The sequence below is a fragment of the Thamnophis elegans genome, chromosome 3 (assembly GCF_009769535.1).
Source record: "Thamnophis elegans isolate rThaEle1 chromosome 3, rThaEle1.pri, whole genome shotgun sequence".
NCBI lineage: Eukaryota > Metazoa > Chordata > Lepidosauria > Squamata > Colubridae > Thamnophis > Thamnophis elegans.
The window spans coordinates 33,859,534-33,886,675 of NC_045543.1; the positions used below are offsets into that span (position 1 = coordinate 33,859,534).

At 40.6% G+C, this 27,142-nt stretch overlaps 1 protein-coding gene across 1 annotated transcript in view; it reads left to right on the forward strand.

Annotated features, from left to right (window-relative positions):
- LOC116506821 (lanosterol synthase-like) overlaps positions 1 to 26,467 on the forward strand; it is a 41,522-nt gene extending 15,055 nt beyond the window's left edge. Inside the window, exons 9-22 of the mRNA XM_032214741.1 lie at positions 524 to 642; positions 1,534 to 1,631; positions 3,297 to 3,324; positions 8,587 to 8,643; positions 9,069 to 9,140; positions 9,743 to 9,793; positions 11,019 to 11,168; positions 21,330 to 21,426; positions 22,399 to 22,504; positions 22,752 to 22,817; positions 23,187 to 23,267; positions 23,437 to 23,607; positions 24,439 to 24,517; positions 25,680 to 26,467. Coding sequence (XP_032070632.1) covers positions 524 to 642; positions 1,534 to 1,631; positions 3,297 to 3,324; positions 8,587 to 8,643; positions 9,069 to 9,140; positions 9,743 to 9,793; positions 11,019 to 11,168; positions 21,330 to 21,426; positions 22,399 to 22,504; positions 22,752 to 22,817; positions 23,187 to 23,267; positions 23,437 to 23,607; positions 24,439 to 24,517; positions 25,680 to 25,895 — 1,391 coding nt within the window. The 3' untranslated portion in view covers positions 25,896 to 26,467. The remainder of the gene's footprint in view (positions 1 to 523; positions 643 to 1,533; positions 1,632 to 3,296; positions 3,325 to 8,586; positions 8,644 to 9,068; positions 9,141 to 9,742; positions 9,794 to 11,018; positions 11,169 to 21,329; positions 21,427 to 22,398; positions 22,505 to 22,751; positions 22,818 to 23,186; positions 23,268 to 23,436; positions 23,608 to 24,438; positions 24,518 to 25,679) is intronic.
- Positions 26,468 to 27,142: the final 675 nt, after the last annotated feature.

A 27,142-nucleotide genomic window follows, 5' to 3' on the forward strand; every position in this document is an offset into this window, starting at 1 on the left:
TCTGCTGATTTTCCCACTGATCTTGATTAATGGAAGTTGGCAGGAAGTTGCAAGGAAGTACTCACTTAAAAATTCATGATCCTTGTTTAACAACCGCAATAGGGACCACAGGGATTGCTATTCCTAAGTGATGTAGTCATGTGACTTAGGCTTTATGATCACATCGCTTCGCAATATAAATTTCAGTCCCAATTGCCATCATTTCCTGAAGATTACCTATACATTTAACAGGAAATTGCAAAGCTGTAAACCAAAGCCTTTGTTGGGGGGAGGGGGAATGAAGATTAAGAAAGGTGTAAAAATTAGACATGGTTTGCCTGGAGCAATATGTTAAATGGAAATTAGATGTGTTTCCCAGTTGCAGCTTGAATTACGATGGAAACATGCTGGGTTGATTGTGCAAATCATATTGATTGTGCAAATCATATGCAAATTGATTGAATACAGTTTCTGTTGTATTTGCTTCTGATTTTTCAGAAGGTAAACTGGGTCTTCCATAGGTCTCTTTCTGCTTCTATTCCAGCAATAGCCAATATCTATGAGCAATTTCACATCAAAAAATTGAGACAGCGAGCCGTGGAGGAATTATATGATCATATCAAGGCTGATGACCAATTTACCAAGTTCATCAGCATTGGCCCTGTAAGTAATTTTTAAGTATCAATTAACTCAATAACACTGAATTGTATCATAAATTGCTCTGAACAAAATCAGTGGCACCATTGTTTGTGGTATCCTTGGTGCTGTCTGAGCTTGGGTTGTGTTTTTTGTTTTTGTTCGCAACCAAGTTTCATTACTCAACAAGTACCATCATTAGTGCTGGGGAGTGTAGGGTTTGCTCCCTGTTCATATTCAGCAGCTTGCCTTGCCAGTATTGGTGGGGGTGGAGTTTTCTCCTTGGTTGCAGAACTGAACCAGGCAGTTATAGAGGTGCAGATGACCGACTCAATAATTCCTCTGTAGAACGGTATCAGCAGCTCCTTGGGCAGTTTGAGCTTGTTGAGTTGGCGCAAGAAGAAGATTCTTTGCTGTGCTTTTTTGATGACGTTTTTGATGTTAGGTGTCCATTTTAGATCTTGAGATATGATAGAACCTAGAAATTTGAAGGGCTCTACTGTTGATACTGTGTTGTCTAGTACTGTAAGAGGTGGTAGTATGGTAGGGTTTCTCCTAAAGTCTATTTCTATGGTTTTGAGTGTGTTCAGTTCCAGGTTGTTCTGGTCGAACTACAAGGCTAGTTGTTCAACCTCTCATTTGTATGTGGTTTCATCATTGTCTTGAATGAGACCAATCACTGTTGTATCATCTGCAAACTTCAGTAGTTTGCTCAGTAGTTAATATTCCTTTGATTTTTTTGAAAAAGGTTATACTTTTAAATATTTCTCATCTGTGTCTACAGTTAAACAGAAGATACTGCTTTTCTCAGGAGTTTCTGAAATGATGAAGAGCTACATTTGTGAAGAGCACAGCTATTACTCTCAGATGACTTTAGACTTTAGGAGGAAAATAATAGTTTTTTCTTTGCCCTTGTAGATGTCTAAAACAATTAACATGCTAGTACGCTGGCATGTCGAAGGAGAGAAGTCTCCCGCATTCCAGGGACACGTTTCTAGAATCTCGGACTATCTCTGGTAAGGCTTTGTTGAAATCCAAACTTGTCCAGCAAACTTTGTTAACCTGGAATCTTCTTGATATGTTGAACTATAGAATTAGCAATTCTGGTTAGGTATTTTGGGAGTTGACTTTGCAAAGTGTAAATTCTAGTCTGGTGCAACACAGCTAAAAGGTACCATGTTATGAAAGTTGTTATGTAGTTTGAAAGTGCAACATGGCTCTTAAATACTGCCTACTATCCTTTATAAGATACCATATGTACTCCAAAATACATTTAGAAAGTAATTCCAGAATATAGATGGATTATCTAAGGTTATACAGGTAGTCCTCAACTTACAACCACTTGTTTAGTGACCCTATGAAGTTACAACGGCACTGAAAAGTGATCTACAACCAGTCCTCATGCTTACCCTTCATAACATCCCCACATGATTAAAATTTGGGCACTTGGCAACTGGCATGTATTTATGACAGTTACATCATCCCAGGGTCACGTGGTCGCTATTTGTGACCTTCCCAGCCAGCTTCCAACAAGCAAAGTCAATGGAAGAAGCTGATTCATGTAAGGATCTCTTGATTCACTTCACAATTGCAGTGATTTACTTAACATCCATGGCAAAAAGATCATAGAATCTGGCATGACTCACCTAGCAACCATCTTGCTTAGCAATGGAAATTGTGGCTCCAATTGGATTTGCTTGTGGCTGAACAGTCAGATTTTCCATATCCAGTGGACAGGCCAGATGCACAGGCCAGATCCCACACCACATTTACCCACTGACGATAAGAAATGCACAGTGATGATGCCTCAGACCAAGGTTGATGAGAGTTCTGAGTGACCAGTATACCCAACAGCAGTCAAACACTGGTTGCCCCAGTAAGTGGCGAGAAGATCCCAGCGGCCTCCCTGAGGTCAGAGAAGTTCTTGGTACAAAGAGAGCCAGTTTGCACAAGAGGGCCAGTCTTCAACCGTAATAGCAGATGTTTGCAACCACCTGATAGACTAAATCTGTAGAAAGTACTGGTTCTCATCTGAACTTTTACAATGCTGTGCGTTGTTAATATGAAAAGAGGAAGATGTTACAGATGTTATATCTGCCTTGTGTGCAGTTTTATTCCTCTCTAGCATTCATCTCTATTGTTTTGTGATGCATTTCCTGCCATTCTAGGATTTACCTCTATCTGCTCTTGTGAGACCCTTCCTGTTCCTGGTGTGTGTGTAAATATAATTTCTTAATGAGGGCTTGTATAGTGTTTTTAACTGCATTTTATTAAACTACTTGAAACAGTTGTAAGTCAAAGACTATTGTAGGGGAGAGATATCCTGAGATGAGAAGTACACATTAAAGTTCCAGGTAGAAAATCTTACAGTCATTTTTTCCCCTTCCATTTGTGTTGTGACTCACTTCTCTAGGAAATCACTGCAGAGTTTTAGCGATAGGCCAATAAGTATAAGGGTGGGTCATCTAGCCTGCCTGCCTCCTTCCTCACATCCAGTCCTAATTTAGCCATTGTCTCTTATTCAAAAGGCCTTTCCAGGAATGACTAGAAGCCCAATGTTCATGCTACTCATGGCTCACTGTTTATGATATATAAATATGTTTATGATAGTGAAACTTACAGGTCCCTTACCTGTTTCTTCTTTGCCATGCCTCTCATGCTTGCTTTTGCTTTTCTTGCAGGCTTGGTCTGGATGGCATGAAGATGCAGGTAATCATTCCTGGCATGTTTTTATTTTGCTGAGGTCTGAACCCGTCTCACCGGGTAATGACTACTGCAGACTCTGCCAAGAGCTCTGCTTAAAATTAACAGTAACAATAGCAATTTATTAATTTTTTTGTCATCTTGCTACTATCAACTTTAAGTGACACATAACAATAAAAATGTACAATAAAATCAATTTTAAAAAGATGGCAAGCATGATGAAGTGAAGGGTCCTTCAAGTCAAAGACCTGAGTGAAAAGCCAAGTCTTCCTAGCTCTTTCAAACAATAGCAGAGTGGGGGCCATTTGGATCTTGGTGGGATCTGTTCCCAGAGGGTAGATGCTGCCACTGGGAAGATCTAACTCTAGAATCCCAATAGATGTCATTGTTTAATCCAAGGAACCTACACCATGCCAACCCTGCAGGAACAAATCTGCCAGGCAAAAGCGAGGAGAGACAGGCAGTCCCTGGAGCAAGCAAGCTGTATGCCAAGTAGTGCTTTATATGTAACAACAGCTTAAATCACACCTGGAAACAAACGACAAGTGCAGCTTGTAAAGCAGAAGCTTTAGAGATGGGCATGCCCATCGCTGTCTGTATTGTTGTTACATTCTAGACTAATTAAAGCTTCCAGTTAGTTTTCAAATGGAGTGCATTGAGTAGTCAAACCAGGATGTGACTGGGCATGAGCGACTATATAAAGTTCATTTCCAAAGAGGACGTTGGTATTAGGGAGGTAGAGAACTGTTTCTCTTCTTCTGATAAATTCCTACCCCACCCACACTCCCAGCCATTAAGTATGAGAAAGTGAAAGTGATAAAGTAAGTTTTGACTCCTGACCATCAAATTCCCTTTTCCATACTCCCATTTTTTTGCTTTCAACCACTTTCGCTTCAGAAATCAAATCATTAGTTTTCTTATCTTTGTATTTATTTTTCTCTTCAGTTTTTGGGGCTCCATCTCCATCATTTTTTTCTAATATAAACTCTATCTTCTTCTCCATTCTCCCAGTTACTACCTCCAATAAGTTTTGAATTGCACCCCAAATCTTTTGCAAGATTAAAGTTTCCTCTTCTGAAAATTGATCCATGTTTCCAAATTGTAAATTACTGCCACTCTAGCTTTCAAGACTTTATATATTCTGACCCCCCTCGTTCCACACCAAAGCACACTCCGAGCCAGAGATAAATTACGGCATTTAATTAACAGACAAACAGGTCTTTGGCAGCAACCCAGCACAGACAAGCTTGGGCAGCAATAAACACAGATAAGGCTTGGCAGCAATCCAGCCTAACAAGCTCACACAAAGTTCTCTGACATTCGATTCTGTGTTGACTTCTGCAAAGAGGGACGTGTGCACAAGTAGCTTTTTATAGTCTGGAGAGGAGCCTAATGACCACCAGCTGAGCGCAATTACCTCCTGTAATTGCGTAATTGTTCCTGATGCCTAGTAGCTCTTCGATGGTGTGCATCCAGGAACAACTCACTACTGGCCTCTGGCTCACTCTTCCTTGTCTCCTCCCCACTGGTCCAAGGCTCAGGTGCCTCCTGGTGGCCAACCAGCCTCTCTGCGCCCTGCTCGGAGTCGGAACCCTGTCCTGGGTCCTCCACATCCTCCAGAGCCGACTCAGAGGGCCCCTTGCTGTCGGAGTCTGGTGGCAGCTCCAATGGCACCTGCTGAGCCACAACACACGCACACAGACACACACAGACACACAGACACACACACACACATATCTTAAACATAAAATCATTTGCAATCTTCACATGAAAGAGGTTCCATTTCCCCCCCCTCTCCCAGTGCCAATAAGGCTCTCAAAGGACAACTGTGGTAAACACTTTGTGCCCTTGACTCTTATCACTTTTAGTTACGGAGCTTTGAGCACAAAGATGGTGAGATCAAAGGAGAAACAGGAATAAATGCGTAGTTTCAAAAAAACTCTAGCCTATAGCCTCTGAGCAGCAGAATTCAAGTATTTTCCTTTCACTTTCTTGTGTTGTCTCAGATTTAGGAGGGACAAAGTTCTTAAATGGAGTTTAATAGCAAATAATAGACGATTTTTGTTAGCGTAGAGACTGAGATTTTAGTTTAGGTCCGTTTGGACCACCCAGAAGCAAAAGTATTGCCTGCGGTCTCAGCGCATCGAGGCCACACGACCATATCGTTGTGACGTTGGCTCCTCCAGCAGCAACAACTCTTGATGACCTCGGCCATCCGGCACCTTTTGGACATCGAGGCCATCCAACCAGTGCTGGACAACCAATGTCATCAGGGTTTTTATTCTGTTTATTTGTTGTCCCCAAGTCCTTGGGGGGTTGGAGAGCTATTTTGGATTTTAAATGTCTTAATAAATACTTGAAATACTGGTGCTTTAAAATGCACTCCTTGCAGTCAATTTTAGAGGGGGTCCAGCAAGGGGACTATCTTACCTCTATAGATCTGACAGAGGCATATTTACATATACCTATCCTCCAGGACCACTGTCGCTCCCTACGTTTTTGTTATGACAGCTGTCATTACCCGTACAGGGCCTTGCCATTCATCCTATCATCTGCCCCCGGGCTTTCACTAAGGTTTTCGCTGCCCTGACGGCCCATTTGAGAAGAGTGCCCATTAGGATTATGTCTTATCTGGATGATATTTTGTTATTATCACCTTCTAGGGATGGGGCCACAAGGGATCTTGACACCACTGTTCGGATGCTCCAATCCCATGTTTTCCATCAATTGGACCAAGAGTCACTTTACACCCACCACTCGCATTTTAGTAGAAGACAGAATCACGATCACCACTGATGCGAGTCTTAGAGGTTGGGGTGCCCACCTGGAGGCACATATTGCAGAAGGCAGGTGAACGGAGGAAGAGGGTACCTTGAGTATTAACCTCCTTGAGCTCAGGGCCATCTGTCTCGCCCTCCTGTGTTTTATAGACTTGATCAAGGGGATCCATGTCCTTGTTCTAACCCATAACATTACAGCCAAGGCTCATGTAAACAGACGGGGTGGGTGGGTACCAGGTCAAGACAGCTGATGAAGGAGGCGAGCGAGCTGGGTCGCTGGGCGGAGGTTAACCTCCTGTCCATTCCTGCTGAGCACATTTCAGGGATTGACAATATGAGGGCAGACTGGCTGAGTTGCTCTACCCTGTATCAGGCAGAGTGGAGATTGCACCCTTCTCTCTTCCAGAAGATTACATGCCAGTTCAGGGTTCTAGTCATGGACCTGTTCGCCTCTCCGCGCCGGTCATGGTTTGCAGATCTCCAGACATTGTCCGTGGAGAGGCCCTGGAGGATCCCGCCAGACAGGGTGTTCCTCAGCCAGGGGTCATTGGACCACCCGAATCCCCAATGGCTCCAATTGCTGCCTGGCAATTGAGGGGGAGGGTTTAATGCTGGACAGCTTTTCCACTAGAGTTATAGACACTATACAGGCATCTAGACGGCTCTCTCCGGACTGCATTTATAATGCCACCTGGAGGATTTTTTGTGAATGATGTTCGGTGAGGGGGATCATGTCTACTTCAGCTTCAGTTCCCCAGGTCCTGGAGTTGTCGCCCAATACTCTTAGGAGGCAGGTGGCGGCCCTGGCAACCCTGTTGTCTTGTGGAGGGGGTCAGTCATTGTCCCATCACCCAGCACCTGAGACCACCTGTGGTGCACAGATACCCCGGGTGGGATTTGTGAAAGGTTCTCACTGCACTTACTCAGTCTCCATTTGAGCCACTCTGTACGATTCCACTACAATTTCTTTCCCTGAAAGTCTCATTCTTAGTAGCCATCACCTCTGCTCGGAGGATATCAGAGGTCCAGGCATTATCAGTGAGGGACAAATTGTGTACCTTTTATGAGGATAGGGTGGTACTTAGACTGGACCCTTCATTCCGACCCAAGGCCAATACATGGTTCCATCGGGCACAGGAAATTGTTTTACCAGACTTTTGTCCATCACCGTCAAGGCCATTAGAAGAGCAGTAGCACCACCTTGATGTCCGGCGAGCTCTCCAAATCTACATAAACCAGACATCGGAATTTAGAAAGACGGAACATCTTTTTGTCTCTTTCCAATCTTCCTCACTGGTGCAAAAGGTATCAGTCACTACCATGGGCAGATGGGTTAGAAAGTGCATCGCTGCGGCCTATTCATCTAATCAGGAGCCGATCCCTCAAGGAATTACAGCACATTCAACCAGGAGTTTGGCCACCAGGAGTTCGGCCACCACTATGGTGTGGAGTACGCAGGCTTTCCTGGGAGATATCTGCAGGGCAGCTGCGTGGGCACTCCCTTCGCCCTTTATTCATAATTATAAATTAGACAAGTTCGCTTCGGTGGACGCTGCCTTTGGCCGTAGAGTTCTACAAGCAGTGCATGCTGACAGGTAGACCTACAGTCTCCTCCCTCTCAACGGGGACTAGCTTGGGTATGTCCCATACATGGTTGCTATCTCCACCTCTATTGAGAAAGGGCATTGGTACTTACCTGATACGCCTCTTCTAATAGAGTGGAGATAGCATCCAGCCCCGCCCTGCACGGAGACTATTTTCCCATCAAGGACTGGGGAGGTGATTGATCAGTTGGTCTATGTTGGTTTTTTTATTGGTGTTTTTGGTCAGGATCTGAGTTGAATCGTTCACTAAAGTTGATCTTTGGATAACACGAGGAGTTTGTTGTCTTTTTCTTCGTCGTAAGCTGGGTGGAGTCACTCACAGGAACGGGTTATATAGGTGATTAATTAATTAGTAATCAGACTCAGTCCAATCAGAGAACGGACAGTGTTAATCCATACATGGATGCTATCTCCACTCTATTAGAAGAGGTGTATCAGGTAAGTACCAACACCTTTTTTGTTGCCCCATGTGTGGAAAGGGATACATTTAGAAAGTAATTCCTAAATAGCAAAGGACTATCGAAGTTTTTATTGCAGGAGAGAGAAATTGTCTTGAAGAGTACAGTAAGGTTCCAGGTAGAAGGTATTGGTGCTAGAACAGGGTGTCTAACGCAGCCCACAGGCCACATCTATCACGCGTTAGCCCCATTTTCACCCGGTTTAGTGAAGGGGAAAAAAGTCCTGATACGTCACATGAAAACGCCGTGATGAAGCGAGTTTGACACCCCTGTGCTACAGGAAAGGTTCCTGGAAGAGTATCCCTTAGCATACTGTACTCTTGGAAGGGAGACCAGCTGCAATTGATTTTATGTAGTCTGCTGGCTGAAACAGTGTGCATGATGTATATTTCAAAAAGCGTCATTTCAAACTATCTTCTCTTTTAGGGCACCAATGGATCACAGGTTTGGGATACAGCATTTGCTGTCCAAGCTTTTCTGGAGGTAACAGCTTTTCACAAGTTTTTCTTGTTAATTTTAATGAACTTTGTGGAATAGTTAACTAGCTGCACTTTCCTATATCATAATTTAAACAAGAACTCTGCCCCAAAGCAGCTCTTTCAGCTTCAAATTGCAATTGTGAGAGAAAAACAAACAAATGAAATTACATCACTTTCTACTCTATCTATTCAGTATGCTAATAGCCTTCTTCTGGCTTCTTTTCCTTCCTTATTTTATTTACATTTTTAAACTGGATATAATTAATATAACTATATTGGCTATGGTTTGCAGTGAGTGTAAATAGTATTCTAGCAATAAACCCTAAATGGAAATAAATGGTAATAAAATATTAAATAAAAAATTACAGAGATTGATTGGAATCTAAAATGATGTCTATGCTGTACTTGATTAAACTCTTTTATTTAAAGGCTGGTGCCCATGAGAAGCCTGAATTTGACAACTGTCTGATACTTGCACATCAGCACTTCAGAATAGCACAGGTGAAAATGTCACATTCTAGTCCCTGATTATATTTGAAGGATTTTTTTTCCCAGCGGCCACTGAGCTATGTACTATAGACATTGTATCTATTGAACATTTGAGTAAAAAGAACTAATCACATCAGAGAACAAACTAACCATTTCTGATAGTCCCAACGACAACATCTGCCTATCCCAGATCCTTACAAAGTACTTGATAGGTGGATAAAAAATTTTAAGTCCATAGATCTTCTTAAAAATGAAAACCCTGAATCTGGAAAATAGAACTATGGAGAAAGGAAATGATACCTCCTATCCATTCTCATTCTATTATTTATTTTTTATATCTTCCCTTTGTTTTTGTTTTTTTGTAAATAGCTCAAGTTTTTCCCCACAACAACTATCCTGTAAGGTGGGTTGGACTGAGAGAGAGAGTGATGGGCCCAAAATAACCCAGGCGGCTTTCACACTTATGGTGGGACTTGAACTCTCAATCTTCAGATTCCTATTCTACCACCTTAACCACTGGTTCTCTCTCCTCAAGCCCATAGCTAGAACTAAGTAACTTTGTTGTGGTTTACTCCTGCAAGATGCATATCATTATAATATTTTATCTCCTCCAGGTTCCAGATAATCCACCTAATTATGAAAAGTACTACCGTCAGATGAACAAGGTATGATTGTACAAGGTGACAGTAAGTGGAAACAAGTTCTTAAATTAGTTGTGAAAACTTCTCTGTGCCCTAGAACAGAACAGCTAGGGTGAATAAGAAGGGTGAAAGAAGCAAAGCAGGTTTGTAATTGTTAATTGGGTTTGGGGGTTTGTTTGAAGGAGCCTTCTGCATTCCTGCTTGTACACTGAATGATCTAACAGTGTAAGACCTCAGAGGCAATCACACTGTAGGATTATGGATGAGAGTGTTCAGTGAACACTCTGAACATTGGGCCATCTTTTAGCATTTCCCTTTCTTCTAGATGTGGCAGAATTGTTCTCTTTTCCCCAGAGGGCAAAATAGGGTGAGAGTGGCATTGGAATTGATTGTAATGATACATTATGGACTCTCATTCACTCAAGGCATTTAAAATAAATCTACCAGAGCCATGCTGCAAAAATCTGCATCATCATTAGAGAAGCAGAGTTTCATTGCTGTCATCTTCTAGATTCAGGTCAAAAAATATCTAGACTTGCAGCTCACATATGCTAAACAGAGGCAGATAGAATATCTTGCCTGGTAATTTTTACCTCAAGAAGGAGTTGGAGGTTTCTAATATTTTCCTGAGTGCTAGAGCAATGTGTTTCAGAGACAAAGAAATAGTAAGGCAGAGAAATTAGAGCATAAGAATGAGAAAAAAAGGAAAAATTGTTGAGCCTAATACCACCATTCACTTTTCCAACTTTCCATCCTTGATTCCCTGTTCTGACACTACTTCATAGATGCAGTGTAATTTACTATTTTCCCTTTTTACAATCTTGTCAACTCAATCCAAGCATACAAGCATACGTTTTTAGTTGTCCCCTTTCTCTCAACTCTTTGACTTTTCCTTTTTAATCTCAATGTACATCTTTTGTATTGGTTATTTTACATTTAATTAATACTCATGTAAGCATACATTCTTGTTTTTTTCTCTTTTTGTTTTATGACACGTATTTCTCCCACCTCATTCAACATATTAATTCTTCCTAATATTTTACATACTAATCACTAGCTTTTTACAAGTATTTACCTGTCTTTGATTTTCACCATATTTCATAAACTTTAGTTAGTTAGGATATGTAATTTGTTATTTCTTCTCGGTGAATGTTGCCATTTTAGTTTGCAAATTTGTTTTCTTTTGTGTTCTTTTTCGGTGTTCTGTGCTCCAAACCAAATTAAACCACTATTGTCTAATATCCACTAGGGTGGATTTCCCCTCAGCACTCGTGACTGTGGCAGCATCGTTACTGACTGTACTGCAGAAGGTCTGAAATCTGTGATACTGTTACAGGAAAAGTGCCCATTCATCAAGGAACACATCCCCCCCAGTCGTCTCTTTGATGCTGTAAATGTGGTGAGCACAAAAAAGTAAATTTCTTCCTGAGAATCCATCTCCCCCACTTATTTTCATCTTGCCCATGCTGTGCAGAGTGACCAAAAGGGCAGAGATACTGAGGGGATAGCTGGGGGAGGGGGTTAAAGCAGAGGCAATTCATGCAGGGCAGAGAAGTGGGAAATCCTTGTCCAATGACCATTGCTAAATGGCATGGTCCTGCAATGTTTTGTTTAATGACTGTTTTGCTTAATGACAGAAATTCCATTTCCAATTAGGGTCATAACCCGAGGACTACATGTAGAAATTTCCAGACAAGAAGTAGGGCTATGTATATGTTTTCTCTTAATTGTATTTTTAGAATGCCCTGATCAATTATGACTTTAGGTGATAAATAACAAAGCAAAACAGAAACAATAATAGCCAAATAAAAGTAGCAGTACAGATTTCCTGCGATGATGTCACTTCCATGTGGGTGAAGGAATGGGATCTCCGCTAGCTTTTCTGTGGTGAAGATCTGGGAAAAGGATGAGTTGAACCTGGAGGAATCAACAGGAGAGAGGGGAAGCCTGGGCGCCAAAGGAGGAAGCAAGCAACTTCCCTATCGGACAAGGGAAAACCCCTTGAAATCATCGGAGAAGAAATCGGCATTCATGGCCGAGCTTGGGTGGTGACAGCAGCACATGAGGGAGAGAAGATAGCAACACAGCGACATCGGTGAGAATAAGTAAAACAACTAAACTAAAACGATGTAAATTCTACTAGAGATTCTTTGAGGTTGAATTTCAAAGCTTTGAAGCGAGCTGGATACAGTTCAATATTGGCAGCTATAAGGAGAGCTGAAAGCATGTGATTTCCTGTAGCAATAGAAGACTTGGAGTGATTTAAGAACGGAACGGAATAAGCAGAGGACGAGAGAGCTGTTGGAGTGATTTGGACAATAAACAGAAATTGGAGCCAGATAAATCAGTGATAACAGCGAAGAAGGAGAGAGAAATACTTTGGAATACTTGAGAGAAAATATCGGATGATTGAAGAGCGCAAAAAAAAAAGCCTATACGAAAGAAGAGTAACATCGCCATCTAGTGGATGGTGAACTGAATAACAATATATAGGACAAATCTGCTGATGCAACATGAAAATATTTTTTTTTTGTTGTAATCTCTGAAATTGGACTAAAAAAAATCTTTTATTTTGAAGGCTAACATAGAAAGAAGAAATATAAAGCTAAACTGAACTGTGATGAGATAAAATATTGTTGAATTGTATTGAACCATATTATAATTGGAAGAGAGAGCATAGATGATATATGAACTATCTGTGATACTCTGAAATTATCAATGTTATAAATAGATGACATAATATTATATAATAGTATATAAGAATTAAATTAAGGATCTATTAGCCTAAACATACTGTATACCTTGAGAATATAAAAAAATAATAATAGTAATGTAGTGTTGAAGTAGGGGTAACAGTTTGTAGTTATTAAACAGACAATATAAGGTTATATACCGAATCAAATCAAGAACGTGTTAGGTTAAATATATTGAATATTGCATGAATATTGTGTGTATTGACTTACATACAAACCCGAATATATAGAAATTAAATTGTTAGATTGTAAGATTGAATGATATTGAATTGAAATGTACATGGAAGAGGGAAAGTTCAAAGATTGAAGGGGCTGGTAAGAGAATGGAAACAGGCAGTGGGCAAAGAGAAGTATATGTTATTGTGGGAAAACATTGTAAGGAAATTAAAATCAAAAATGACAAGTACAACAACAACAATTAGTAAAAGGAATAGGAAGGCAGCATCCAATCCAGCATCACCAACATCTTCACTCTCAAACCAATTGCTTCCTTTACTTTTGTATCGCCTGGATTCAATGTTAACTGCAGTTTTTTCCTCTTAATTTCCTCTTCCAATTCTGTTCGTTTTACCCCTTGTTTATGTCTATGTGCTTTATTTATATTTATCAGTACTCCTCTCATATACGCTTTGCTTGCATCCCATACGAATTTCATAGGTGTACCCTTATTCATATTAAAAACAAAGTATTCGGTTAGCAATTTTTTACAATCATTGATATACTTTTCATATCTAAATAAGTTTTCATTCAATCTCCAAGACCTTCTTGCGTGTACCATCCCTCCCAATTCCATCCAAACTGGGTTATGATCCGAAAGGACCCTAGCCGCAATCTTTGTCTTCTTCACCCTAGAAAGCAAATCATTAGTGATTAGTATGAAATCAATCCTAGAAAAGGATTGATGTCTATCAGAAAAGAAGGTAAAATCATATTCCTCTGCATTTCTTTCTCGCCAGATATCTCTCAGTTCAAAGTCATTCATCATGTCAAAAAAGGATTTAGGTAGCTTTGCTCGCATCTTAGTATTTGGGCGAGAAATCTTCTTATCTCTCTTGGTATCTATAACGCCATTCCAGTCACCCAATAGTATACAAGACCTATAATCCCACTGTACTAATTTAGCATGAAGATTTCTATAGAATCCGTCTTGCTGTTGATTAGGAGCATAAATTCCCAAAAGCAATGTCTTTTTCCCTTCTAGGATTAGATCTAACGCGATGTATCTTCCATAGGGATCTGCTTCAATTAATTCAGCTTTCATATCTTTTCTTAAGTATACAACTATACCATTTTTCTTTTCCATAACAGAAGCTACAAAATGTTGACCAAATCTTGGGTTAATCAGATATTTTTGATTGGTTGATTTAATATGAGTTTCTTGCAAACAAATTATGTCATTCTTAAACTGTTTAAGATAGTGAAATATTTTCTTTCTCTTCTGTGGAGAATTCAATCCATTGACATTCCATGTTAAAATCTTAGTTGTCATCTTTGGTTTACCTGAAGCTTTTTTAGAGCCTCTTGCATGGCCTGTTTAACCTTTGGCTTAGCTCCTCCCACTGCTTCTGGACTTGTTGCTGTAGCTCCTTGATCGATGGCAGGTGATTGTTGAGGTTGTTGCCTTTTAGCTTGTTGCTCCATTCGTCTAGTATAATCATACGGCTAGGTCTTTGTTCCATAACACCTTGCGCTTCTAGGAGAGAGAGATGATCCATCTTATTTGGTAGTTGTGTGGTTTGCTGTCTGTCTTGTCCTTCTTGTGATCTTTCTCCGGGTCCAGATGGTGCAGGATGTCCAGCCTTCAAAATATTATAGTAAAAATCTCGGGCTTTCCATACGGAGTTGAGACGATATCTTTGCCTATCAAATGTAAGTATAATGCCAAATGGTGCGTCCCATCTGTACTGTATCTGACGGTTTCTGCGGCTTTTACACGCTTCTGATGGGCCGCTCATGTTTGTAGCCGAATGAGAAGAAAGACACCGGACAAATCTCTCTTGAGATGAGCTTCACTGGCTTGGCCCCGAGCAATGCCCGGGGGGCTCTTTTTATTAGTTCCAAACAAAGAAAAGGTGTGTACAAATTACATCAAAAGGCACATGACTAAATAATCCAATAATAATAATGCAGCGTGGCAAAAGGCTTCGTCTCTGGGCAAAAGAGGAGAGGTGGATGAAAAAAAGGGGGGCTGCATCTCCTTGGACAGGAGAAGATTGATAGATGAGAAGGGAGGGAAGTGAAGAGATAGGGAGAGTGGGGGAAGGCGAGCAGCTCGCATTCCTGCATTTCTTTGAGGTGTTAACTGCTAAATAAACTAGTACAGAGAGGCACACTAATTGATAGGAAAACTTTTTATTGCTAACAAGAATGTTTTTGTTAGCATCCATCTCTGGGCCTGTGTTTCCAGACAGCCTATAGCCGCCCTATACACAGAACTGGTAATGGATCTCAACAGGTTTCTAAGTTCTTCAACTAAAAAAGCATATACAAAAAGCATAATCTCTCCTGGCTCTTAGCATTTGAGGTGGTATCTCTTTCAAAACAGTCAGGTCTTGACCCCCAATTTGGAGCTTAGTGTTATAAGACTCTTGTAATATCGTGTTTCTGAGCTCTCTTGTAGTGAAATATATAACAATGTCTCGAGGGAGCTGCTTCTGCTTTGCGACCCAAGAGTTAACGCGAGAAACTTTATCGATTTGCCAGTCAAACTTAGCCCCCGGTCTTCCCACCAGACTATCAAAAGCTTCTGAAAGAATCTGTTTCAGGTTTTCCTGTTTTTCTTCACGCAACCCCCTTACTCTTAATGCCAGTTCCATTTGCCTGTACTGTATCATAATTTCTTTTTCAGCATTTTCAACTTTTTGTTGCACCACCTCTGTTTTCGATGTCAAGTTTATATTAGCTTCATTAAGATCCTCTAGACTATCTTCAATTCCGGAAACATGTTCTGTCAGTACAGTTACAAGCCCCAGCATATCATCTCTAATTTTAGCAACCCTGGCATCAATTTTATCATACAACTCCTCTTTAAGTTCTTTTATCTCCTCTTTTATCTCCTCTTTTATTTCCTCTTTAAAATCTTTAAATTTGTCTTCCACTTTAATTGTCGGAGTGTTGAGAGCCTCATTTAATTCCCTCAAGAAAAATTCTTTCGTTAGCAAATCTCCAGTAGGGGGCATGGAGAGCGGAGGCTGCGACTTTGTGCTAGGTATTGGCGATGTGCTTCTGGGGGCTGAGGGAGGCGGTTTCAAATTAGGATTTGGTTTTGAGGCCATTCCAAGTTTTATCTTCAAGCAATTAGTAAAACTCTACTGGCCCACTGTACAGCTGTGGAAAGAGGTACTAAATCTCCCCTTTATTTTGAAATTTATGAGGCTCCGTAGGACTTTGCAAAAGGTTTCAGAAGATAAACATTGTAGCGAAACAGTTCAGCATACTCATCGCCATTTTAAGTGTCTCTATATTAGCAGAGTTAACGGAAGAAAGAAAGTCTTGTAAAAGTGAAACTAATTAGTAAAACTCTGCTGGCCGGCTGTGAGGCAAAGTAATAAATCCCTTCCTTTGAAGTTTTAAAGCTCCGTAGAACTTAACACGGAGATTAAGAAAATAATCATTGTTACGCAAGAATTCAGCAGGCTCATCGCCATTTTAAATGCCTCTTTAAATAGCTAGATTAATGGAAGAAGATCTTGTAAAAATGAAGCTAGGATTTGAATAAACAATTAAAGTTCTCGCATACGAGTACAACTCGTATTAAAATCAAATAGTTCAAGCCTTGTTCTGAGTGGGAGAATGCTTACTTCGTGCTGCAAGGCAGCTGGAGATTCCCAGCATGGATACAGTTCTGCCTTCGGCTGGCCCCCCTCTCTCCGCAGACACAGAAGCTGCAAAGATCAAAAGGCACTTGCACAGCAGAACTAATCTTCTTCCCTTCTTGCCCAAAGAGTAAGATACCTGTCAGACGTCTGATAGATGATCGTCTAAATAGATAACGCGACCAGGAACTTGAGAGCAGCTATGTTAAGCTGCTTCCATCAGTAAGCCCTGCCCAGGAAGTCAAACCAGCATACAATTGAGAGCACACTGGGTCTAGAGAAAGCGAGCTCAACAATGAACCTTCAGTGTATGCAAGATGCATTAGCAATGATACAAGAAACAATGCTGAAAACACAAGAAACAATTACAAAAACAAAAGAAACAATTACAAAAACACAACAATCAATTACAAAAAATCACGAAGAAACTAGGAGAAATCATGAAGAAATTAAACTAGAAATGTGAGAAATGAAGAGAGATTAGAATAGATGATACAATAGGGAAAATACAAAGTGAAATAACAAAAAATGAACAAAAAATTCAAAAAGTAGAAACAAAGGTAGAAAAAAGAGAGAAGAGAATAGAGATTGTAGATTAGAAGCTGACTACACTAAACAGACAATTAGGGAAAAAATAGTGTTTTTGGAACTTGAAAAAGCTGGCTTCTTTCTCCGCTTTCAAAATATAGTAGAAGAAAAGGAGGAGGATTTAGAGGAAACAATCACAGAGATTGTTGCGAACATATTACAAAAAAACAAACAAGAAACAAGAAGGAAGGGACATAGACGAGGTGTTTCAAATCCACACAAATTATGCCAGGAGACACAGGCTCCCACTTTACTAGAAAATCGGTAAGAGATGAAGTATATAAGAAAGTGAGAGAAGAACAAATAACATATAAAGGAAGAGAGATACAAATCCTGAGACAAATCCCGAAAATAGTGAGAGACCAGAGAAGGCAATATGTTCCTTACACAACAACTAATAAAGTACAATGTAATGTTCAGATGACTCACACCAGAGGGAGTGATGATTACCTGGCAGGATAAAAGATATAAAATAGACACAGTTGAGAAAGCACATGAGTTCTTTGAACATCATATCACCGCTGAGGAAGAACAAGAAAGTAAAGAGGAACCAGAGAGTAGAAGTCAAGAAGAACAGTCAGTTGAAAACAGAGGAAGAAAGAGAACAAGAACAAAGAAGAAGACAGGAAAGAGAACAAATAGAACAAGAAGGTAGTAAAATAGGAATAGAGACAAGAAACGCAAGGAAACTAAGGTCGGCATACAAATAACACAATGGAACAAGAAATTAAGTTACTCTCACTAAAAATAAATGGATTAAACTCACTGGAAAAAAGAAGGCAAACTTGACTAGATTACAAAAAATGAATATGGACATAGTATGCCTTCAAGAGGTACATATTAAAAAGCAATATAACAAACTACTAGTATATCCAAGGTTAGGAAAATTATTTGCAACATTAGCACAAAAAAGGAGGAATTGCAATATATATAACAGAATGGATAAATCCAAAAAAAAAATACAGATGAAGAGGGGAGGATTTTAATGATAGAAATAGAAAGAGAACAAAGAAAAATTCTTCTCACAGCAATATACGCGCCAAATAAAAACCAAAAAGAATTTTATAAGAAGATCCACCAAAAAATAATAGAAATAGAATATGATATATGTCTAATTGGCGACTTCAAAGCTATAACAGATATCAACGATGGCTCACGAAAAAACTAAAAGAGAAAGACGAATCTGAATATTACTCCGTATGGGATTTATTGGCTAGAGGAAAGGAGGGAAAAAGCAGGAAAGCAAAAAAGAACGGAAGAAAGATGAACAAAACAATAGACAACTACAAAACTGGAAAAGGATTAAAAGATTGAAATATGAGATAGACTATAGCAAATAAATATTATACAAAATGATGTAAATGTAGTAAAAACTGTTATACATAGAATATATAGAATATTACATATAGAATGAAAAAAAATGTATGAAATAAAGTAAATGCACAAATATATAAAATCAGTTATAAAAGATTTAATATATTATATACTAGCTGTACCCGGCCATGCGTTGCTGTGACCCAGTTTGGGCGTAGTGGGGTGGCGGGTGGGTGCTGCCGTTGGTCAGGACTGGGGGCTGCTGGGCCGGGCGAAGCTGGTTGGGAGAGATGTTGCCGGGGCTGTCGACCTCGTGGAAGTTGTTGAGCATCTCCTCGGAGGAGCTGCGCTCGGGCTTCCCCAAGTCGGTGGCTCAGGAGAGTGAGATGTCTAGGATCTCGGAGGAGGAGAAGTCCTTGGTGTGCCGCCTCACGGGGCACCCAGGGGCTGCCCCAGCCCCACTGTACCTCAGGCTGCCACCGCTGCCACCGCCCCATCAAAACCGCTTGGCGAGGCCGTAGCTGGCTCGCTGTGATTTGGGGTGGAAAGTGCGTGCAGCTAGCTCCGCCTCCGCCTCCTCTGGAGCTCCACTGGGCTGGCCTGGGGTAGGCCGGCTTAAGGACGGGGGGAGGCGGCCGAGGGATGGTGTAGGTGGCACCCCGCTGCAGACAGCAAAGGCCCGGCGGGAGGGGAGGGGAGAGAGGGGAGGGAGAGGCCGAAGGGCTTTGGCTCCCCTTGGCGGAAATGGCCAAAGCTCGTCAGATGAGGGGCGGAAAGGGGAAAGGGTGTGGCCGCAGCCCAGCAACACTTATAAAGGGACCGTCGGGGTGAAGCTGGAGAGAGGCCGAATTGTTCCGAATATAGTATACTCACTAAATGAACGCTATGATAAATGACACAGCTCAATTCCAATGCAATGTCACACAAAATAATTAAATCAAAATGAAAATAAATCAAAATCTATGAAAATTCAATATAACAATGCAATTGGAAACATTGAAATGGAATCATGAAATATTTAGTATAGTGTGTGTTGCTTTTACGTCCACCAGATGGCGCTGGAAACATTGAAATGGAATCATGAAATATTTAGTATAGCATGTGTTGCTGTCACGTCCACCAGATGGCGCTGGAAACATTGAACTGGAATTATGAAATATTTGGTATAGCGTGTGTTGCTTTACATCCATCAGATGGCGCTGGAAACATTGAAATGGAATAATGAAATATTTAGTATAGCGTGTGTTCTTTTACGTCCACCAGATGGCATTGGTTTTCAAAAAAGCATTTTTTACAAAAAGTAATGTTTTTACCTGTCACAGGTGTGACATCTATGTGATATACGTATATAATATACGCCATTCAAATGCAACGTTGTGTCAAAATTTCAAAGCAATCGGTGAAGCACTTTCAGAGATTAGCGATTTTGAACAAACAATCATTACATTTTTGTTTATATAGATTATACAAAACAACATAAATGTAGTAAAAACTACTATACAGAGAACATATAGAATATTATATATAGTCATAGTTATAAAATATTTATTTGTATAGATAAAACAGACATCATAGATAGGTAAAAAATGTAATGTGTTGCAAAGATGTAAAGTTTGTAGAAACAAAATATTTTTTTTAAAAAAAGCAGCAGTACAAGGTGTGCCCACAAACAATAAGTTAGACTGAATTCACAGAGGAATTGTGATTTTCAGGGAAGTATGGGGCTGAATATACATCTAGATCAGCGATTCTCAACCTGTGGGTCGCGACCCCTTTGGGGGTCGAACAACCTTTTCACAGGGGTCACCGAGGAGCCTCCCACAAAGAGGCTAGTGAGAAGCTGTCCCAAAGGAAAGGAGCGGCTCGGGTTCCCCACACGGTGGAAGGAGAGGTGCCAGAAGACTGACAGGCTTCCCAGCAGGCGTTTTTCAGCAAGTGTTCCTGCCAGGGAGCTCCTACAGGGCGCACTCCTTCGCCAGGGTTGAGCTGCATCAAAGGGGAAGGCTTGGGCAGTGAGAAGGGTAACGGCTGAGGAGAGGCTGCGGCGGTGGCCGAGTTTCCACCTGACATCGCTTCCCTGCCCCCGGCACAGACCTGGCTCTGCTGAGCTGGCTCTGCTTAGTTCCGCCAGGATCCGAGGGGGAAATTGTTAGCTGCTCATCTCTAGCGCGTGCACAACCAGAAGGCACAAATTGGAAGCAAGTCTGATATTTTTTAAAGAAAATAAAAGAGAAGGCGAAAAAATGCATCTGAAAATAAGATTATTTATAATTTAGATAACATATTATATTGTCAAACTCAAAAGAAATCAAAATATATATCCTATTGCTATTAGTACAATCTTGCCAGTTTCTATCAACGTAGAGTTCACTATGAATAGATTGCAGAGAAGCAATTTCCTACCATTAATAACTTTATTTTGGATTTGCTATCATGTTCAATGAGAAAGAAAGAAAAAGAAAGAGGGAAAGGAAAGGAAGAAAGAAGAGAAAGGAAGAGGAAAAATAGAGAAAAACAGAAATGAGAGGGAGGGGGAGAGAAGAGAGAGAGACCCTATTCCCACAGAAAACACTGAGCCATGAAACCTGGGTAGGCCTTTCGGGGGGGGGGATGTCATGTGACTGGGTGCGAGTGATGTTGAGTTGGCTCTTTGAGTGTTTTAAGATTGCCTACCCCTGTGCTACACCATGCTTCAAGACAAAATTTCATTAATTTGTAATTAGAAATAAATATTTCACAATATATAATTACATATTGTTTTTGTGATTAATCACTATGCTTTAATTATGTTCAACTTATAGCAATAAAAATACATCCTGCATATCAGATATTTACATTACAGTTCATAACAGTAGCAAAATTATAGTTACGTAGTAGCAATGAAAATAATTTTATGGTTGGGGATCACCACAACATGAGGAACTGTATTAAAGGGTTGCGGCATTGGGAAGGTGAGAACCACTGATCTAGATGGAGTGATGGCTCCATTAGAGACGATTTTCAAGGCAGATAAAGTCTGAACCTTTTTGCAGCTTCCTGGACTCCTCTTTGACCAAGTCAGATTGTTCTTTGTCCTCTCTCTCTCTTTAGCTGCTAAACATGCAGAATGCGGATGGTGGCTTTTCAACCTATGAAACTATGCGCGGAGGCTGGTTGCTGGAGCTGTTGAATCCTTCAGAGGTATTTGGTAAGAATGAAAACTTATATGGCTTCTTTACTTTCTCTAGAAGGCCTTCAGTTTCCTTTCTGGACAATTCATGTCAGTCTCTGCTACGGTTTATTCTGTCCAAGGGATGGTTTCCTTTGTAGAATAAAGATGGGTTGAATCTACCGCCCCCCCCCCCCTTACTTTCCCACTGCTCAGCAGTTTTCTTGCCTTTTGATGGCTTCACCATGTAAAACGTGCCAGAATTTCACTGGAAGAAAGAAAAGTGCCGTATTTTTCTAAGTATAAGATGCTCTGAAGTATAAGACGCACCTAGCTTTTGGGGAGAAAAACAAGGGAAAAAAATCTGCCTCTGCCTCCCAGCAATTTGCTTCCTTGCAACAAACAGCAAACAGTACAGACGATATACACTGTTTGTGGTGTTATATTTCAGACTATACTTCTACAGATGCTGTTAAAATTGATGTGGCTTTCTGGAAGTATACATTATTCTCTGCTATTTAAAAAAAGATACAATAGCATTGGGCCTCTTCAGGTCAAGCATTTATTTTAAAAAGCTTCTTCATTTTGTTAAGTCATCTAGAACAATAATAAAGGTGTCTTTAAAAAATAAGTCTAATAATTTGAACGTTCTATAGGCATTTATAGTTGTTGATTTACCTCCTTGCAGCAAACAGCTTGATTAGCACAAGAAAAAAAAAATCTGCCTTTGCCTCCCAGCAATTTGCCTCCTGCAGCAAACAGCAAGTTTCACTTTCAATTTCAGTTTAAACATGACCCTCCCGATCATCAGCTGTTTCAGGCTGCAGGGATTGCCACAGCCTATTGCAGCCTCTGCAAACCCCATTTCCCCCATTTGCTGCAAGGAGGTAAATTGCTTGGAGGCAGAGGCCAAAGGGTGGCCTCTGGTGGTGGGGCACCACATGGTATATAGTATATTCCGCATCCAACATCCAGATCATTCTGACCTACTTGTTGCTGTGTGGTGTTTAGGTGATATCATGGTTGACTATACATATGTGGAATGTACCTCAGCTGTGATGCAGGCGCTGAAGCATTTCCACAAGTGCTTCCCGGAACACAGAACCCTGGAAATCAGGTAAACAAAGGCGAGTGAGGGTAGAAGGAAAGACTCTTTCAGAGTTTACTTTTATTTTACTTTATTTTATTTCATTTTACTGGACCTTCTTTTTGAGAAAGTCTGCTAGAGGACAAAGTGCAGAATCAGGGCAGGGGAGGAAATAGATCATGATTCCTTAAGGGGAGAGAAAATCTTGCTTAAGAAGGAGAGAACAGAGAATGGAAATGTTGAAATGGTTTCCCATTGTGTTCTCCTTTTTACTTAGAGAGATACTGCAAAAGGGCTTGAGGTATTGTCAGAAAAAGCAGAGAGCTGATGGGTCATGGGAAGGGTGAGTATCTTCTAAATAAATACAGCTTGACAGTTTTAGGGCTGTCTATTCCAGACATTTCTTTGGATTGGAAAATGTGTCATTGCAAATAGTGAGATCCCTGGTTTGTTTCACAGATCCTGTTTTGTCACTTGTTGGTTTGCAGTCAGTGGCCCTTTGTCATTTAGCAGAAGGTTACCCATTGTGAACCTGGAAGATCCCTCCTGTTTCTGGCAGGCACATCTCCATCTCTTTCTCTCTCCGTCTCTCTCCGTCTCTCTCCGTCTCATTGCTGCAGAGAATGAACAACAGACAGCCCAGTATTTTACCCTCCCTTCCCTTCTGCCCTGAGCAGTCTGCATTGGCTGACTGATTTCTTCTCCTTTTTAGAAGCTGGGGTGTGTGCTTCACTTATGGCACATGGTTTGGATTGGAAGCACATGCTTGTATGCAACAGACCTACTGTGGCAGGTGAGTCACCTCCTTTCTCCTTTCATTTCTGGTTAGAAGGAAAGATTGGCAGTGGAAGAAACTTCTCATGAGCACTTTAGGATAAAATCTTTTTCCTTGCTCTTCCAATCACTCTTTTGGTTGGCAAGGGTGGCTCTGAATTTCCATCCTTTTGCCTTTCTCCTCCTAGAGTGGCCTGTCAGGCAGTGTCCCGGGCTTGTGAGTTCTTAGTCTCCAAGCAGATGGAGGATGGTGGTTGGGGAGAGGACTTTGAGTCTTGTGAACAACGCAGATATGTCCAGAGCATTGCATCGCAGATCCACAACACCTGTTGGGCTCTCTTGGGACTCATGGCTGCTAGGTAAGAGCTTGCAGGATCCACTGCCTTTGGGGGTTGGTGGCTTCCCACAGAGGGAAGGGAGGGACATCAAGTTGGCCACACCCACACAGTCACATGACTGCTAAGCCAAACCCAGAAAATAGGCCACACCCACAAAATAGGGAGCAATTTTTTTTGAAACCCACCACTGGTCCACACAACCACTTCCAATATAGGTGTTGTAACTGATTGTGCAAAACAGTATCCTTAGGATGTCTCCTGAAACAGCATTTTCTCCATAGTCTCACATCCACATTCAATTTTCTATTATTTCAAATAAAGTTTGCTGAGCTGTGAATAGTCTATCTGAAGACCTATTATACACCACAAGACCCTTCAGCAATGCCCTCAGCCACCTTAAATGTTTGCCATGAATTAGGTAATTAATCACAGGTCTCTGATGGAAATTCTAACAAGAGATTGGACTGGATTTTTGTGCTTGGGGTACTGTAGCACATGGAAAAAGAGCTTTTCTGAACATAGATGTTTTCTCTGCTACCTTTTCTTTCTCTCAATTTAACTGTAAGTTAAGTTCCCTGAATCTACTTGTAACAGTTTTATAGGGAGCAAGTGGAGGAGAAGGGGAAGATGGTGATTTCTATCCTGCCTTTATAATGTGCATTCAAGGCAATACACATTATGCTCTGACCTCCTCCTCTTGTCCTCTGTGGGATGAATTAGATTGGGAAAGAGTGACTGGCCCAGAGTCATCTAGCCAGCTTTCATGATTAATGGAGCACTAGAACCTACTAGCTTCTAGTTTCTGTCCAGCCTCTTAATTACTACATCAGATTGGTTCATTTTGCTTTGCAGGTATCCAGATGTTGGAGTTCTGGAAAAGGGAATTAAACTATTGATTGAGAAACAGCTGCCTAATGGGGACTGGCCCCAGGTAAAATGTCTCTTTTTTCAGTTTACCTGTCTTTTGCTTAAAAGCATTCTGCCTCAATTACTTAGCCCTTATAATCCTTCTCCCTGGATTTTTCAGCATCAAAAATGTTCCTTTTCTGTTGCTCTGTAGGATTTACTGATATGTTTTTACTTATCCTCTGCACGCCATACCAGCTAAGTGGTATATTCTTTCCCACTCTTAGGCTACTCTTGAGGAACTGCCATGCCAACAGTTTTTAATGCTTAAAAGGCTTAGTTCTCAAAGTCTTCTTCTCCTAGACAGCTTAGGTCCTTTTATCCGGTGTGCAGATCCAATAAGCCACACCAGATAGATGGAAAGCAATTGCCAAGAAGCAAGTTCCAAAATGGCCACATCCCTGCTTACAGTGGATTCCCATTTATGCAGGTTTGAAAATCATACATTGCCATGAACCAGTCACAGAAACATTACTGTAAACTAATCATTAAAAGTAACATCATGCACACATTTCAGAAGTAACATAGTTCAACCAAAACCTACAAGGTTTGCTAAGACTTTTATCTTATCAATAATATTCCTACACTAAAAGAATTCCTGAGAACTTGGTACTTTGACCTTGTCCATCATCTTAATGGACAGCCATTCTTGAGCAGGAAGGCAGATGGTCTGGCTTCCATCTATTGCTATTTTCCCTGCCTAACAAAGCAGCTCAGTCAATGGATAACCACACCACCCCCAAAGCTATTACTATATGCTAAATAATGATTAATATATGAATTAAAATACATTAAAGTGGGTTGTCCCCAAACTCTCATGAAGTTGCTGACATGCTTAAATATGGATGGAAAGCGAAAAGCATCTGCCACTACTGCCTTGTACTTTGCAATAATATCATGAGTTCAGTTTTGATTTATTCTGATACCCTTCTTGGTTAAGTCCATTTCAACAGCAGCAAGTCCCTCCTTTTTGAATTCCTAAATTATCCTCAAAATATGCAGACTTTTTATTCTTTTGATATACAAGGCAAGTCAACTTGTTAGAAGCTTCCCGTATGTGGTCATGTATGTTAGGTGCAGGTGACTCACATGTTTTATTTTCCTTTCCTGCAGGATCTTTTGGGCTATGAAATGCGCAGGAAAGATGAGAGGGAAGCTTTACATTTTGTTTCTTGTTTTGCTTACAGGAGAATAATGCAGGTGTATTTAACAAGACTTGTGCTATCAGCTACAGCTCCTATCGAAATGTCTTCCCCGTCTGGACCCTGGGGCGCTTTTCTTCCCTATATCCTGACAGTCCCCTTTCAGGCAAATGCTCAACAAAGGCAATAAGAAACGGGAGGAAAGAACTGGCTGCAGAAATGACCAACAGGCATAGTTTAGGATTTGCTGCTTCGTTGTAACAATCTTGAAGTCTGTCTGAGGTTCTTTTTGAGGCAGTAACTTGAGGCCAGTCAAAGGGACTCTTTTCCAAGGAACCAGTGAAGAGAGAAGTCAGTGAAAACCTGCTGCTGCCCTGTTGGTTGTTGCTCCTTATAAGGTGTCTCTAAATTCTGCTACATTTGGAAGAAAAAAGAACTTATCTGGCAAAGACAAACACATCTGAGGAAAAAATGTAAATATGGAGTCTTGAAGACTTGTGGAACTTTGTTCTTCTGACTGGTTGAAGCTCCCCTCTCTTAAGTAGAAATAAGAGGAAAAACATTAACCACCTTTATTCTGTCCAGTCATTTATATGCCCTACTTGTGCATAACCCTAACCCTAAGATTTTTTTCCCCCTTCTTTCTTTTTCTAATATTTCTTAAGATATCCCTACTTCCTTTTGCTACTTCAGTTTATCTATATTTCATCGCTGTGCACTATTTCTCTCCCCCTTGAAGAATTGGTTTTATTAAGACCCTTATTAAAAAAAAATGAATTCTTTTTATATGCTTGTCTTTTGTATAAATGATCCAAGTTTTCTGACTTTTCATTCATCATAGATTTGCTTTAATAAACAATAATTTTAAAAATGTTTGTAATCTTTGATGTCCTTAGTTTTGGTTTTCAAGCTTTCCTCAGTTCTCTGAGTTCAAAAGGATCATATTTGCATACAGCATTCAAAATATAATAAACACTTTGTTTGCATAAACAGGAATTATCCAAATAACATTGGCTTTCAGACTAATCCCCAGCCTGACTTAGTGCAAATAGTTGTGTAATTTACCTAGGCTAAAAACCAAAAATTTCTATACTTGTATAGGCTATTTTATATTTGGGAATATAAATAGCATTAGGGAAATATGATCTGGTTCATCCATAGTTTTTATATGTAGTAATAAAAAGTATAGGTTTTAGAAAAATTAAAAGATGACGGGTGATATGATTTTTTTCTTCTTTCCTTAAATATGGATTTCTTTCATTTTTTAAAGGGAATGCTTATTTTTCCTGAGTCATGTGGGGTTCTCCAATAGATCAACATACATGCATGCATACATACCAGGGGTGGGTTTCATCCGTATGGGCCAGTACGGAGGTTCTATGATTTGTGATCCTCTTCCATTTGCAGAGCTTAATGAGAGATTGGACTCCAGCCAATCAATGAGCAGTGGGTTGGGCTAGTTTAGTGCGGACGGGCGGGAGAGCAAGCGAGTTGTGACGGGATGGCCA